Source organism: Ictalurus furcatus, chromosome 11 (genome assembly GCF_023375685.1).
Source record: "Ictalurus furcatus strain D&B chromosome 11, Billie_1.0, whole genome shotgun sequence".
NCBI lineage: Eukaryota > Metazoa > Chordata > Actinopteri > Siluriformes > Ictaluridae > Ictalurus > Ictalurus furcatus.
The window spans coordinates 24,418,546-24,434,995 of record NC_071265.1 but is presented as its reverse complement, the minus strand read 5'-3'; the positions used below and the strand labels follow the sequence as shown (position 1 = coordinate 24,434,995).

General features: G+C 39.9%; 1 protein-coding gene across 1 annotated transcript in view; it reads left to right on the top strand.

Moving 5' to 3' along the window:
* srgap3 (SLIT-ROBO Rho GTPase activating protein 3) overlaps positions 1 to 9,296 on the top strand; it is a 144,930-nt gene extending 135,634 nt beyond the window's left edge. Inside the window, exons 19-22 of the mRNA XM_053636879.1 lie at positions 893 to 1,073; positions 4,773 to 4,922; positions 5,289 to 5,604; positions 7,336 to 9,296. Coding sequence (XP_053492854.1) covers positions 893 to 1,073; positions 4,773 to 4,922; positions 5,289 to 5,604; positions 7,336 to 7,776 — 1,088 coding nt within the window. The 3' untranslated portion in view covers positions 7,777 to 9,296. The remainder of the gene's footprint in view (positions 1 to 892; positions 1,074 to 4,772; positions 4,923 to 5,288; positions 5,605 to 7,335) is intronic.
* Positions 9,297 to 16,450: the final 7,154 nt, after the last annotated feature.

Below are 16,450 nucleotides of genomic sequence, written 5' to 3'. Positions count from 1 at the left end.
AATAGCCCAGGTTTCCAGCACACTTGATAGATAGAGATTACTATCAGAGTATTACCTTCTGCTCAAATGCACAGGGGATAAAGCAGCAGAGCTCGTCTCACCTCTATCCCTCCATGCTATGTCTGTAGGTAATTTCACCCCTGGCTGAAGCCCTTAATGGAACTGATTGGTTTTGCTGGTTGAAGGGGACATTCCCTACTGGGAAACTATTTATTTTTATGCATGTATTTAACCGTTCCTGACCCAGCTCTCGATCCGAGACACAGAGCTGAAGAGGTAGATGGGCAGCCTGCTGTCTGTTTAGAATAATGACATGCGGCCAGAGTGAGGTGGCAATTTGCTAAGGTTTGGATAAAGCCTGTTTTCCACTTTGCATTCTGAGCACCTTAGTGAGAGTGAAAGAGCTGAGGGTCATTTTTAAGCAGGAAATGAAATTGCATCCACATGTGTATGGGGCTTTTTTTGTTATTTTAATCTTTTGTTAGGATCTGAGTGTGTGTGTGTGTGTGTGTGTGTGTGTGTGTGTGTGCGTGGCTGAGCTTGTTTTTTTTATGTATAAAAATTGTCCGTAGTGTGTGAATGTGTGTGCAATTCTGCTCTGTTGAGTTGGCACCCCGTCCAGGGTGCCCCCCCCCGCCTTGTTCCCTGGGATAGGCTCCAGGCTCCCTGGGACCCTGTGTAGGATAATTGGTAGAGAAAAATGGATGGATGGATGGATGACTGTTAATAAATATTGTCTGTGACATTTCAGTTTACATCTAATATTTGCTTTCTCATCTGCTTTTCTTTCTAACTTTATTCTAATTCTTTATGTATATCTATCTTATCTATATCTACTGTATCTATCGATCTAGCTAAATTGCACTATAATATATTTTCCCCCTTCCTTCAGAGGTGGAGCAGATAGAAGCAATCGCAAAATTTGACTACGTAGGGCGCACACCGCGAGAGCTCTCCTTTAAGAAGGGAGCATCGTTGCTGCTCTACCATAGAGCGTCAGAGGACTGGTGGGAAGGCAGACACAACGGTGTGGACGGTCTCATCCCTCATCAGTACATCGTAGTGCAGGACCTGTGAGTACACACACACATCCCCACGCACCACTGCACTAATCTCTGTGCATCAAGCCAAAACATTCAGGACAGATTTATAGAGTTCAGATTAGTGCTGAATAGATATTGTGCACCATGGAGATAAATCTAGAAACTAAATCTTTAGCTTACTTCATCAAGTGCTTTTCGGGAAAGCTTTATAAATCTGGACTTTTTATGGATTACTAGAACATTAGTAGGTTCTTGGCTATTTGCAGATTGTCTATCAAACAACGGGGGCAAGGAAGTAAATTCCATTTTGTGTCTGGTTCCTCTCAAGGTTTCTTCCTCATGTAGTCTCAGGGAGTTTTTCCATGCAGCTGTCACCTCTAGCTTGCTCGTTAGGGATCAAGATGCAGCGGTGCCAACATCACCGTTTTAGTTGGAAATGTTTGACCCCTTGCTACAGTGATACAGTCGTCACTTGAAAACGATTCTTTTCTGACTATCCCTTACTATCCATACTAAATAGTATCCGAGATGAGAATTAGCGTGTCCCAATTCATAGTATGTTGAAATGAGTATCCCAAAAGGTATCCGGATGGTCTACTATTGTGGTATACGTGTGGATACGTGGACACTTTCACAGCTAATATTACCCACGACTCCTTGCATGAGGGAGGTGGAGATTTGTGACGGTTTCCTTTGTCAAATTGAACAATGCATGTTTACAGAGCTATAAATGAAATGTGGAAAAATAAATCAAGGGAATGATCAATTAAATGATATAGTGTAAATTATATAAGGAATAATGAATGAAGAAAAGCTGAAATGTAGTGAGGTGTTTGTTTACGGTGACGGTGTTCTATTCCGGGCAACAACGTTCTCTTCCGTTACACGACGTGTTAGTATGCACCAGTACTTTCATAGTAATACACACTCAAAAGTATGTACTTTTTCTTCACAAAAAGAGGACATACGTTTAGTATATAGTATAAGTCTATTAACTGTGACACAGGGAAAGAGTAAAATTGACCCAGTAGAAAAGCTAGGTCACTGAACAGGAAAGGACACGAAAGATGTGCATGCTTCTGGTGGTCTACTTTCTTTTCATCTAGGTTATCAATGGCCTTTTAAATCACAAGCCTCTGTCTTGTGAGCCTGTAGAAAACAAATGAGTTGGATTGTGGTCTCTTTAGTAGAAACTATGGAGGATTTGCTGATTATTAAATACCAGTTTTACCTACGTATTGCATTTAGCTGTCCCTTTTTCACAATAAGGTTTATGGCGTCTCAGTTTTCTCTCTGCCTGCCAGGATTCTCTTGTTAGCAATGCTGGCACCTCTGTTTTATATAACAGGAAGACTACTACATGATTTTTAAATCTTACTCAGACCTTGTTTAAAATGGAGTGACTGTATCAGTTGTCTCTGACTTTTTCCATATTACAGTTTAAACTCAAATAGCTAAACTACTAAAAATGTAATTTGCAAGTCTACAATGTAGGGTTTCTCAATGACATGATTTTGTTTTTAAAAAGAACAACTGTATGACGCCACTATGGGAAATGTAGTTCAATTAATAGCTTCACTACTTGAAACAATACTAAAACTAAAAAGGACGACCCATTTAGCTGTTTGTTATTCAGAGATTGTTCGTTTTTCTTAAAGCAGCAGTTTCGCTACAATCGATGAGAAAGCACTGTTACAAACTATGCAGAAAGTCATGTCATAACATTTTTCTGTAAAACTTTCTTCCTTGGACTAAAGCACTAATAAAAGCGTCTGTCTAATCGTCTGCCTTTTGTACTGTGTGTCACGTATCGTGACGGAGCGGAGATAGGACGGATGCAAGTGCAGTATGAACAGTTGTTTATTTTAAAAGAGAGACAGGCAGACAAATCCAAAACGTGATCCAAAAACGTAATCCAAAACAGGCGAAGGTCAGGCGATCGGCAAACAGGCATACACAGGGTTAAACATGAATCAAGGTCGTTGTCACGGAAAACAGGGTCGATAAACAAAACGAGAAACATGAACTATGACGAGGAACTGGGAGCGGATAATCCAGCGTGAACTAACTCTAAACATGGACCGTGACTATGACTACTAAACGAACTAATCTAACTCTACGATAATCTTCCGCGCCGTGTGCTGGGAGGCGCGCGGTATATATGTGGACATGATCAGCGTCTAAACTGCTAGCAGCTGAGGGCAATACAGACACACGTGAAATCCCAGCCAATAACAGAACAGGGAGGAGACGTGACAGAAACATGAACAAAACACACGTGTCCAGATGTCACTACTGTCAACAATGGAAAAGCGGGTGCTCGCGCATTCGCGCTTAGAGCACGCTGCTTCAAGGGGAAATCATGATCACTGTGGGTTAAAAGTTCTCTGTCTCAGGAGCGCAGCCGGTCATGCCTGCATTATTTCTCTAATAATATTTTTGAACCCTTTCCATTTCTGCTGGCACTGAGCAGCAATTAAAGCCAACTGTGTGAAACCACGATTTGTGCCGATAGGAGTGTTCTCTTGGTCTTGTTATCTGCTTGGTATGGTGTTGAATGGAGCCAATCAAGCCTGAATCCTGAGCCAGATAAAGAAAAATGATAGGAGCTTAGTAAGTGGAAGCTTTTGGTTGAGAAACATATTGGAGCAAATACAGTTTAGTGCTCTGAAATGCTATTATAAAGCGCGGGTGTTTTGGCAAATATTAAAAAATGAGGTGCTTTTTATGGCTTTGTTAATTGCTGCTCGTGTCAGTTTAGAAGGTCCTTCCCCCCCCCCCCCCCCCCCAGAAGACAATTAGTAAGACAATTGTCTAAGACAGGATGATGGTGAGATGACACTGATGTCATTAAACGCTAACTGTGACTATATCAACATGCAATGTTATTTACAAGAAATATTATTTTTCTAATGTAGTTTAGAAAATAAAAACTTTACCAAAATCTCTCTTTTTCTCTCATCGCCAACAAAATATTATACTGTTTTTTTTTCTCTAAATTTCAATCCAAATATCCTGTTCACTGGACGGCATAAGCGGCGGTTTCCTTTCCTGTGCTGCGGGTGGCATATCAGGACTAAGCAAGCACAGTGGGGGGTACTTTTCACGCTAACATTCGTTAAACAATGCGAGAAAGAAGATCTGATATTTGGGCCCTTTTTCTCTATAATGAGGCTGAGAAAAAAAACCAAATGCCTTGTTATATCAGAAGGGAAGTGATGTGGACACAGTATCTGGAAAGAATACAACAAACCTCAAGCGGCATATGAAGGCTAACCACAAAGGAATTGACATCTTGGTGATAACGTTAGGTTGTTTTTTTTAAAAGCTATATTAAGACAACTAGTAAGGCGGTGGTAATAATTATAATAATCTAATAACTAAAAATGTCTACAGTTTTCAATGAACAAACTAGAAAAAACTAGACTATAATACTTACGGTTTTCTTTGACTAAGATAAAAAATACATTTGCCAGACTTTTAGTCAATTAAAACTTTACTTAAAAAGCAAACAAACAGGATAAGGTTGACTAAATATGATAAAAAACCATCAAGGACATTTGACACAGGTCTAAGCCTGAGACGAAATTTAAAAATAGCTGACAAAATGAACACTAGTATGTACAATGTGTACGTTAAAAAAAAATGGTTTTACTGAACAGACTGCCTCTCAGTATGTGCTCTCAGCCATCCTAAACCTATTGTTCTGCCTTTGCCCTCCTGTCTCAGGGACGACGCCTTTTCTGATAATCTAAGCCAGAAGGCGGACAGTGAGGCGAGCAGTGGGCCGCTGCTAGATGACAAGGCCTCATCCAAAAATGACCTCCATTCACCATGTGAGACAGCACCAGAGTATAACTTCAGTGCAGTGATGGGCAGGTGAGACACAATAACACACAGCCTTGCTGATTTACTCCTGCAGTGTTGTTCATATAGCTGACACTGTTGATAATGAAAACAGGATATTAGCATAGTAGATAAAGTCATTATGATTTTACAGTTCAGTGTGCCCTTTTTTTTAACCTGTGGCTGCAGTTAATGCAAATGTTGTAAACATACTAATGGGTAAATGAACCCAAGCACAGGACGAAACTAGGAACCCTGGAGCTGTAAGAGTATTACGTCCCGTTGCGTCACCGTGCCAACCTTCAGAATATTTGAGAGTCCTATTCTGCATCAGAAGCAGTGGAGTAAATTTGTATTTTGTCAGGGTGTAATTAACTGTGCATGTGTTGTTGTTTTGAGGGTACGTTTGCGTTCGGATGGTGCAGCTATCCCACGGCGCCGCAGTGCTACAGATAGCCACAGTCCTCCGCGTGGTTCTGACACACCTCCTCGTGCAGCTGCATGTCCCAGCAGCCCCCACAAAGCCATGCTGAGCAGCAGGAGCCGCTTGGAGAGTCCTGATAAGAGACGTCTGGGCACGTTTGGCAGCGCTGGCACTATAAACTACCCTGAGAGAAAGGTGTATGGAGAGGGCCATCCACTGAGACCGAGCACTGGCACACGCCACAGCAGCTTGGGAGACCATAAGAGTCTGGAGGCTGAGGCCTTAGCTGAGGTCAGGAACTTTCTGAGATTTTGCTGGATATGTAGATTGAAATATACATTTTACTCTATGTATAATTTAAATGTGGTATATTCTAAAAGCTTAAATGTGAAAAAGCTAGATTATTGCTTTAAAATATTTAACCTGTTAATATTAATGCTAGATAATAATGCTATAATAATGCTAGATTGTGCCTGTTTGACCTGCTGTTGATGAAAGCTTTTACCTCTGACCTACAATTAGCTTCTATATACATCATTTACCATAAGAGAGTCTATGAGGCCTCTGCACATGTGCATGACCATGAAGTGAAGCAACTGACCAGGAATAGTCTGGCACAGAGTCATCTATTTGGTTCAGCATCAGTTTAATGAACACCGAGGCACAGGGCACATCTAATGATCATTCAGCAACTCAGTGTGTGTTTGCACTTTAGCTAATGGGAAACAAATGGCCTACACAAGGGCATAGTTTATGTTAAACCCAAAAGGGATGCCATTTTTGTGTATTTAATTTTCTCAAGAATGCTCAGTTTACTGATAGTTTGTCATGTAGATGAGGTGAGAGATGATACATTCTGTCCTTGATTATTAGTTATTCGACCAGTGAGGGTTATGTGCCATGATGTTTCCTTTTTTCCCCCCATAGTTTATACAGTATATAGGTTCATGTTTGCCTTGCCATTGCCTGAGTGAGTGCCTGTGTGTGCCTAATCTCAATTATCTTGGCTGTCTTTGAATGAGTGCTTGTGTAGTTTAACACCTCTTATCATTGCAGCTTTCATACAGCCTGTGGAGTCATAAGCCAGGCCCATTGGTTTGAATGAGGGTAGCTGAGCAGTGAGTTTTATAGCATATGAGGCCAGGATGAGGCGCTGTATACATGTCATAGATAAAGTACAGCTGTGAAATATGGGACCCCGAGATAAAATTATGGCTAAGCCTAGCGCTCAGTGAAGCCAAAGCTCAAACCCCTACTATAAATCTGTTCTGCAACTACAGATAGTATTCCAGAAAGTGATGAAAGTCTTGCTAGAAAGAAGCTTAAAGCCCCTGACAACACTGTCTCAAATGTTTTAAATAATTCTTGTGATACTATAGACTTGTCAGTAAGCATGATTAGCATTTAACAATTATATATTCAAGAAATATGTATTCCTAACTACACTTTAATTACGAATAAAAGCAAACAAACCTCATTTATTCTGCCTGTCAGAACTGTGTGAGGGCGTGTCAGTCTTGTGTAAACAAGGAATATGATAATTAGATAAAATTACAGCATGCAGTTTTTTACATTGGGTGTAGATCATGATTATCTTAATTATAGTACAGCTACTTTGCTAATTCTCATGTGCACTATATGGCCAAAAGCATGTGGACACCTGACCATCCCAGCCATATTTGGTTCTTCCCCAATCTGTTGTAACAAAGTAGGAAGCACACAATTTTTAGAATATCTTTGTATGCTGGAACAATTTCCCTTCACTTAAACTAGGACACCCAAACATGTTCCAACATGATAGTGCCTCTGTGCACAATGCGAGGTCCATTAAGACATGGTTTGCCAAGGTTGTAGTGGAAAGACAGGAGTGGCCTGCACAGGGCCCTGACCTCAACCCCAATCTATATGCTAAAGCCTAGATATTTTAAAACGCCATTAGTGTAGTAATTAACTCTGGTTATTAAGATACTACATGTTATTTTTATGAGAATGAATGTCTTTGTGTATTTGCGTATCATGCAGGACATAGAGAAGACGATGAGCACAGCTCTGCATGAGCTGCGTGAGCTGGAACGTCAGAACACAGCCAAGCAGGCCCCGGACGTGGTGCTGGACACACTGGAGCCTCTGAAAAACCCTATAAGCTCAGAGCCAGCCAGCCCCTCACACACCATCGCCATCCGCGACCCCGAGGCGGCTCTGAGGCGTGGGACCAGCTCCTCCTCCAGTGCTGTCGAGACCATGATGATGAGCACGTTCAAACCAGCGCTGTGTGCCAGGTTGCCCAGTGCCCAGCTGCGACCTCCAGCTATAAGGCCTACACGCCCCGTGCCCTCTCAGCAGCAGCGTTCCAGCAGCTCTGGCTCGTCTGGAGTGGGCAGCCCTGCCATCACCCCCACTGACAAGAGCTTTCCCAGCAGCCCCTCATCTAACACAGCCGACAAACACGGTGGCAGCATGTAGCTCCACCAGGAGCCAGGGTCAGGGTTGGCTCTCCGATTTGCAATTCAGCCAGCCTTATGAAGCCCAAATTGAAGGGGGAAATGTTTCACAGTTATTTTAGGTATAGAATTTTGAAATTCAGAATGAGCCTCAGAACACTCCAGAAGTGGGCCATGGTTACTGTGGCAATGAGGCATATGAAGTCACAAAGTTTACTTTTTTAGCACTCAGTGTGGTAACATGAGGTGTAAAAACATACTGGAAAATAATAACAGCTGTGTGCCACGTACAGTAGGGTCTGAAAGAGTCCACTACTAAAAACCAATTTTATTTGTTATTTAGTATACAAGTGAATGCATTTTATTGGATTAAATTTCTCAAACAAGATTACAAAGAAAGCAAGCTACCGAAAACAGTAGCTATGGTAATGCATAACACAGTGGGCCATAATAATTAAGTCAGTCAATTTTACCTGTAAAAAACTAAATAAATGTGTTAATAGTATATCTGTGTTACCATTTAATTGAAATGTATGGCATCACAACCTCTTAAAAATGAAGCAAATGGCATGGAAACTGGATATTCAGCTATATTTCAGTTTAATATGATGAATTTCCAAATTTTAAAACATGTATCCTCGCTTAATACACATTAACTAAGTGGAGGTTTGTATTTGCTTTTAATAGGTGGAGAAAATACAAACATTTTAGAAGTGGAGTCTGAGTTTTGGACCCTACAGTATATATTACTATACATTATAAGTGTGTCTGTGTGAATATATATACACACACACACACACACACACACACACATATACACACACACACATACATACATACATACATACATACACATATCAATATCTATATGTCTATATGTGTATTTAGACATAATTATTATCAACACCTTAATCAGAAATGTCACCCTCTTAGGCTAGTCACACTCAGTAGAGCAATACTAAATGAAATTGCTGTTTGTTTCTCTCTGCACTGCTCGGCCAGAGGTGTTGCTATTGAGGGGGTGGAGCTCTCTCACGGGAGGTACTATATAGTCCCTCCCCTAAAAGTTGACTGTCACTCAAAGCAGCCTGTGACTTCAAGACCACCCACATGGGTTGTTGTAAATAGAGATATACTGTACTTGAACTGGTAATGCCTTTTGTTTTGTAGTATAAAGGATGTTAAGTAACAACATAGCCAAGTTGTAAACATATATGAGATGCAGAAACTGAAACCAATATCCATTACCAACTAATTGTAAGAAACCTGTGGTAAAGATGTAGTTTACTTTGTATATAATTTTTAAGTAGGTTTTTTTTTTTTTTTTTTAAATGTCAAACATGTATATTTGGGGACAGAGCAGGCAAGAATAGATGGCATTTCACAAAAAACAGCCCCAACCAGCAAACAAAGATTGCATTCATAAATATGGGTACTTTGTGTTTGCTGTCTGAGCCGTTACTTCTAAATATATTCCACTTTATTCTGTCTTCATCAAAAAAGCATTTATGAAACTCATAAATATTAAACACACTTGGACCAGGCCAGTTATTCAAACAATCCCATCTTTTCATAAGGAGCCTTCAGGTTCTTTGGGTGCACTTTTAGAAAATGGTCCCTCACCAGGATATACAAGGGTGCTTAGCTTCCTGAAATGGTTCTCCTTCTCTGGTAGGGAAAACCCTCTGTTGTACCTACCAGAAAAACGGACACAAACTCGAATCGTTTTTTTTTTTTTCTTTTTCAAAACTACACTCAAATGGTGTAAATATTGATTTTCTTGAATAATGTTTTAGCTAAGGAAACCAATTCGGAATATGGATTATATTCATCTTGAATGTATCCAATAAAGACATATAATATATAAAAAAATAGCTATATTGCTATGCCTTGCAAAGACAATGTGTAATCCTATTTTTTCAAAGTTTGCAGGTGGTGCTGTAGCCTATTGAACTGTTTATAGAAAAATATTACAATTAGCAATATTACAATAATGTGGGGGGGGGGGGATCGAAACAAACAAACAAACAAACAAAAAAAACATTTTTGTACAACACCTAGTCAATATCATATTAAACTCTTATTCCTGCCACAAACCTACAAACGACTTCTACAAACATACATACACATATTATACAACTGTACACATACATGACCAGTTAATCCTCAATAACGTCAATGTGTTCTTATTTATATCATTCTTAATATGAGTCGTTATTTTCCCAAGATCATAAAGGGCTTGAGTGTGTTATATTTCTAATGCGTGGGGTTATATAGTGATATAGAGAGCTTTGCTAATCCCAGATTGATAATTCCCACCTCAATGCAAAGCAGATCCTTCAGGGAACATCTCACTTGCCCCCATTCTGTCACATCAATTCCAGTTCATCTACAGCTGGTTTCCAGTTCTCCCCCTCCTCCTGCTTACTGCACTTGGAGGAGGAATTCTTACTCAGGCACAATGATTGCCCGACTGAACCGATTATTCGCTTCAGTCAGTCTCTAATCTCATCCTCACCGCAGATAATCAAACGTGTCCACATTATTATTTTTTTGCCTTCTTATTTGCCGACTCTTGCCTGTTCTGCTCTAATTGTAAATGCCTGTATAGTTGCAAGAAAATTCTGCTGGGAAAAAGTACTGTTACTGCACACTCTGCTTGGTTGGCAGTGTGATGATGTTTAGAGAGTGGAGCCCTTGTCTTAATGTATCAACAGCACAGACATCTTTATCTGTCTCGTTATTTAGGCTTTTTTTCCGAACACGCACAGGCATCTTTGTCGGAGTCATAGCCCTGATCAATGTGCCATTCTTTTATGTTGCATTACAATGACTTGGCCCTTATCTTACTGTCAGCATTTTATACCCGGTCGTGTTAGCATCCAGTAATTAGTGGTCAGTCGCTAATTACTGCCCAGCTAGCACGGCCTCACCTTCTGCATGGACTTTCATTGTGCATGAGAGGGTGACAGATGTGCATGTGCTTCTCTGAGACAATGCAGTTGTGCCTTTCTCAGATCTACCACACAGTCCTTTAAAAGGAGACAAAGAGGGTCATTCATCAATACTAACATAGCATTACTGTGACACTTCACACACTGATTCATACATATGAAATATGATGTCAAGCCAGAGAGAGTAAAAATGGCATTGTCATACATGTTTTCCACTTATACAGTTGCAGTGTGGCTGTTTTAAGGTTTTTGTGACTTGAGGCATGCCGTTGTAAGAAAGCAACACTAGCAATTAGAAACACTCGGCCCCTGACAAAACTGTTCCAAATTGTACCTTTCCTTGACAATGGGATGTTATCTTCAAGTGCACATATTTTGTTTTTAAAAGTGGTGTAGCATGCATCATTGCCGTCTCACAGCTGCAGAGTCCCCTGTCTATGAGCTCGGGATAATGTCTGTGTGGGGTTTTGCATGTATGCCCGTGTCCACATGGCAGTCCATACAGGGTTTCGCGGAGGGTTTTTTGTGATTGATGCAGCCAAAAATGCTTGATTTTGTTTTCGCGTTTTTCAAAATTTGAGCTGCAATTGATTTTTTTTTTTTTTGCGGAAAACTACTTGAATTGGCGAAATTGCAAGTGCATTAAATTGTTTCGCACGGTCTTTCACAGTGATGTTTGTTGGTAAATGAGACCTTTTAGCTGTACTCATGTTTGAAACGTGAATCGAAGGGGACTTTGACTGAATGTGCATGGTGATGACGTCACATGGAACGGTGTGATGATGTCACATGATGCGTCCTGGCCCAGATCTGTGGTGATTTTGAAAAATTGCAAGCTCCTCTGAATGTTGTGGAGTTTCAGTTTAATTTCTACAAAATCCTGGTGGGACTGACATGGGTTTCCTCCAGGCTCCCCGGTTTTCTCCCACCTGTTAAAATCATGCATGTAGGTGGACGCTAAATTGCCTCTAGGTGTGAATAAGTGTGTGAATGTATGTGTGCATGGTGCCCTGAGAAAGGCTTGGCATCCCATCCATGCCTCACACCCAGTGTTCCCAGGATACCCTCTGGATAATAATACAGGTACAAAGATGTAGTCTTGAGTGTCCCACTTTAGTGAGGAAAGGTAGGGTTTAGTACTTTTAGTTATGAGTGCATGATAGATGTAGTGGTGCTCTGATGAGTCGTTAGTCATTAATTAGATCCAGTTCCACCCCGACTGGCGATTCATCTGCTGCCTTTGTTTGGAAAGGCCGGACACTGCGTCTTTGGTCCTGCAGCAGGTCCTGCACTGCCCTCTAGAGGCCAGAAAGAGTTTCCTCTGTGCTCTTCATCTCCCTCTACTGGAGAATGCTGGATTTATGCGTTTAATCAGAGCGCTGTCACACATGGAATAATGAAATTTGTATTTCATTAGAATACAACACAGCATTCGAATACAACGTTAAATTAAAATTAGCAACTAAACAGTTGTGCATCATTACAGTAAATCGCACAATGTATCATCTCTAATGAAGAAATCCACTATGTACATGGACACACTGCCCTCCACCCTGACATTAGTCATGATGTCAAAATCATTAATACTAATTCGGTTGTTTTTGAGCTCATCTGAAACATTGACCACTAACAGACACTCCAAATATGAGCACAAACAGCACATTTCCAAATTAAGTAAAGTAAATGACTGTATGATCTATATGTTATGTGACAAACTTTATTTTTACTTACCTTTTAACAATTTTATGGTACATAAATTTTTCAGCTTTGATTAACTGATTTAATTACGATGAAGTTTCCTGGTCATATTATAATTTGAACTGTCAGGAACGCCTGCTCAAATCTTCAGCTATCAGTATACGGCTTGTTTCCCTGCACTGGATTCTTTGTAAGTGCTCACGAGTAGGAGCTGTTGAACTTGTTGCTAGAGACTAATGACAGATGTATGAAAGCTGCAGTCTGTATCACTTCATACTGAGGTTTTAATAACCACCATCTGTTTCTTATCTATGTTCAATCATTCCTATCATTCCTGTCTCCTCTATGTATGACCTGAGACTGTGCTGCACAAAAGCTTTGACTTCCTGCTCTTCGTATAATCCTTCTACCTATCCTTTTAGCTAATGCATTGCAGTATTTAAGGCCTAGTCAAATCTTCTATGGTACTTGCACGATAACTGATGCACTTGGTGCACTCCTGTCCATTACGGACTGTATGCGGACCATGAATTCTGGAAGATTTTTTTTTTTTCTGTCAGTTTGAGAACGTATGCTCTAATGGGTGTGTATTGTATGTATGCTTGATTGTATGTATGCTATGGTAACAGACTTCCTCCTTCTCTAGACGCAGCAATCATAAAAAAAAAATCAAATTTGCATCTGTCTGTAGTAGTGGGTTGTGAATATTGAAATACTGTTTTTCGCCCTCCTATTAACCCTTTTGTCTAATGATGCTGTTTGGTGTGTTTGGATGGTTGAATCCTCCCTATGATGTAGGTTAACTGTACACCATGCCACTGTTTGGATGTGAAGAATTCTCAAATCCAAAATAAAAAAAAAATGACCTTTTTTGACATCTTACGCTCTAATCCTTCAGCATTTTCATGTTTTGATTATTTTGCACTAATAATTCAAATAATTGAAGAAGCCTAAAGATAATTATATTTTGTGACCGAAACATCTGTTTATACAGTACTATAAGTCTGAAGCACTCTAAATGATTGATACTGTATATAAAATCACAGGTAGGTGACAGATTAAAGGGAAAATATCAGTGAGAGAAACATAATAATGCAGGTGCTTCGATTTAGATGCAGTGCACGATACAATTAAGCAAATAATATCGTACCATGGTCTGGGGCATGCTGAGCAGGCCCAGTTGAATTCAATTTTGGAGCAAAATGGCCTGTCGAACTGTTTGAACTGTTACAAAATGGCCTGTCGAACTGTTTGAGAACTGTTCGACAGGCAAAATGGCCTGTCGAACTGTCGAAAATGGCCTGTCGAACTGTTTGTTCTGGCACTGTTCACAGGAACAGTGCCAGAACTTAGATTTATCTCTGTGATGTTTGTGCAGTAATGCATAAGGAAACTCAGACTGTCAGACCTACAGGTCTGCACTTATATAGCGCTTTTTTTACTTCCTTACTTTTTACAGAATGTGACTTGTCAGCAAGAACAGCCTGACAACGCCCACATAGAGAGAGATATTGTAGTAGGTATAGCAGGAGTTTGCACTGGTCTACAGAGATGTGGAAATAGTGCAATGGTCAGATGAGTTATCACTCACCTCTCAGCCTGTCAGATGAGTCACCCCTCCTTAATGGTGTAAGTTGGCTGACTTTCAATATCGATAGGGCGTAGAGGGGAGTTAGCTAGTGTGATGCAAGAAGTTTTGGGCATATTCAACCCAGGACAGGAAACTCAATCAATTTTCTTAGTCATCGGCAAAAAAGGTCCTGAGAAAATCTCATGATTTGAAAAACATTCGATTTGACGTTTTTTTTTGTTTTTTTTTTTTAAAGTGTGTTTTGTGTACCCAAACATTAAACTCACTGAAACCCCCAAACTCTACATAAACAATATGACGTGAACTTGGGGTCATCTGTTAGACTATCTTCTGGAATTCTAAAATACCTGATGACAATTCAATTGTTGCTGACTAAGACAATAGTAGTGTTCTTAAAGGGGAAAAAGATCTGTGAGAAAATCCACTGCTAGGTATGACCATTGATGTTGGTGAAGGAAGGAGCTTACCGGCCAGCAGAGATCTGGATACCCTGGCTTAGGCAAAATTTAGCAGGACTTAATGAAGATTTGGATATTTATGGTCATAGTATCCCACCAATGCTTAGTGCTGAGTAACTGGTAGGTTTTGTGAATCAATGGGTATTAATCTAAAAAGTTTTAAAGATGTTAAATGAAGTTTGCTGGGCTGTAATCTCAGTAAGAGCTTCAGGTCTATGTTGGAAAGCGTGTGCGCATTCATGATCGATTGTCTTCTAGCCCAACCCAAAACTGTAAATCACCTCATCAATTAACTCCTCTAAAATGCATTTATCATAAGGAAAATTATCTGGGGAGATATCAAGGTCAACTGAACTTGCAAAAATTGCAGAACACTATTCTCAAAAATAATTTATGGAGCTGTAACTTTAAATGTGATTTTGGGTCTTTCCATATTCACTAACATGGAAATGGGTGGGGTTAAAGATTGTACTGCAGCCACCCACTAGAAAACCTCAGAGACATTTTGGCGTCATTTTTGACTCCCTGTTACTACGTCAACCCTTACGGTGTATACCAGTGGTCACCAACCATGTTCCTGGAGATCTACCTTAGTGCAGGTTTAATTTCCAACCAAAATCTAACACACTGTTTTACTTCATCAAGAAGTTCTTAAGGCAATGATTAGATGATCAGGTGGGCACGATTAGGGTTGGATCTTAAGTCTTTAGAAAGGTTGATCTCCAGGAACAAGGTTGGTGCCCACTGGTATATTCAGTCATTGGCATCAATGACTGAAACTGCAGTAGTGCTCCACATGGTGGCAGTAGTGTGCTAGATTGAGATTTTAAAGCCTGGTTCAATAAACAGCAGTAATGCAGTATAGGAAAGTGGGTTTTTTTCTGTTATTTTGATGTAAACATTAGCAGTCAATAGGACCTTGCAACTTCATTACATTTCCTGTAAGGCTGATGCTTCTGAAAATCCTTTTGATTGTCTCTGAACACCAAGGTAAGATATGCATTAATATTTCATTAATTTCTCCTGATTCATCAGAATACATCTATCTACTGAGTGAAGTTAACGAAAAATTTTGCTCTGTCCCTTTGAGAGTCCCTATTTTAGCTGAATACACAATTTATTTAATCTTTTTTCGTTTTCATTATCAAATACAGTGATCAAATGTAAGCTGATATTACTTATGCGTTTCTATTCATTGCTATGTCTTCATGCTTTATCAGTATCAAATAAAGACAAATATTGATGAGAACCAAAATTTTGTCAATTATAATTAGTACGTGTTGTATTATTGCAAAAAAAAAAAAATTGTAGTGGAATGAATGGGATTTGTGTGTTTATAGTTCTGGGGCGTGGTATGATCTGTGGATATGAGGTTATTGTAAGTCACTCTGGGTAAGGGCATCTGCCAAACGCCATAATAATTGTAATTATGCTAAGACGACTGCAGTACAATGCCTAAACATTAGAGCAGCTCAGATCTCCACTGCCAAGCATCAGAGAACCTACAGTAGATCCTCTTTTGAAGTCTAGAGCCGATCAGAACTCCCTCAGGACTGCGATTGAAGGCTGATGCTTGAGAAAATCAGTGAGACCTCAGTAGCCAGATAAAAGAGAGTTAAAAGAGAAAAAAAGATATACACCCCATATCCACCAACACATACTGTAAGGATTACCTGGGGTAGCAGGTGGATGTAAATTTGCTCTGGAGTCATGGTGAATATGAAATGAAAATGAATAGATATTCATTTGGTAATAACTAGGAATTCATGCAATTCAGACAGTTGCCTGTAAGTGGGAAGGGCACAGAGTTATTCTTTCTCCAATCTCTGCTATATGAAACATGAATTCTTCAAAAGGAAGGTGGATAATGGGCTGCGTCTGATTTGTGTATACCATTTCTCTATACTATAACTACCTATTAAGTCATACCTTTTGACTTTGAAATATCACGTATTCAAGGGTGTAATGAGAATGTCAGCAGTTGTAAAAGTGGAC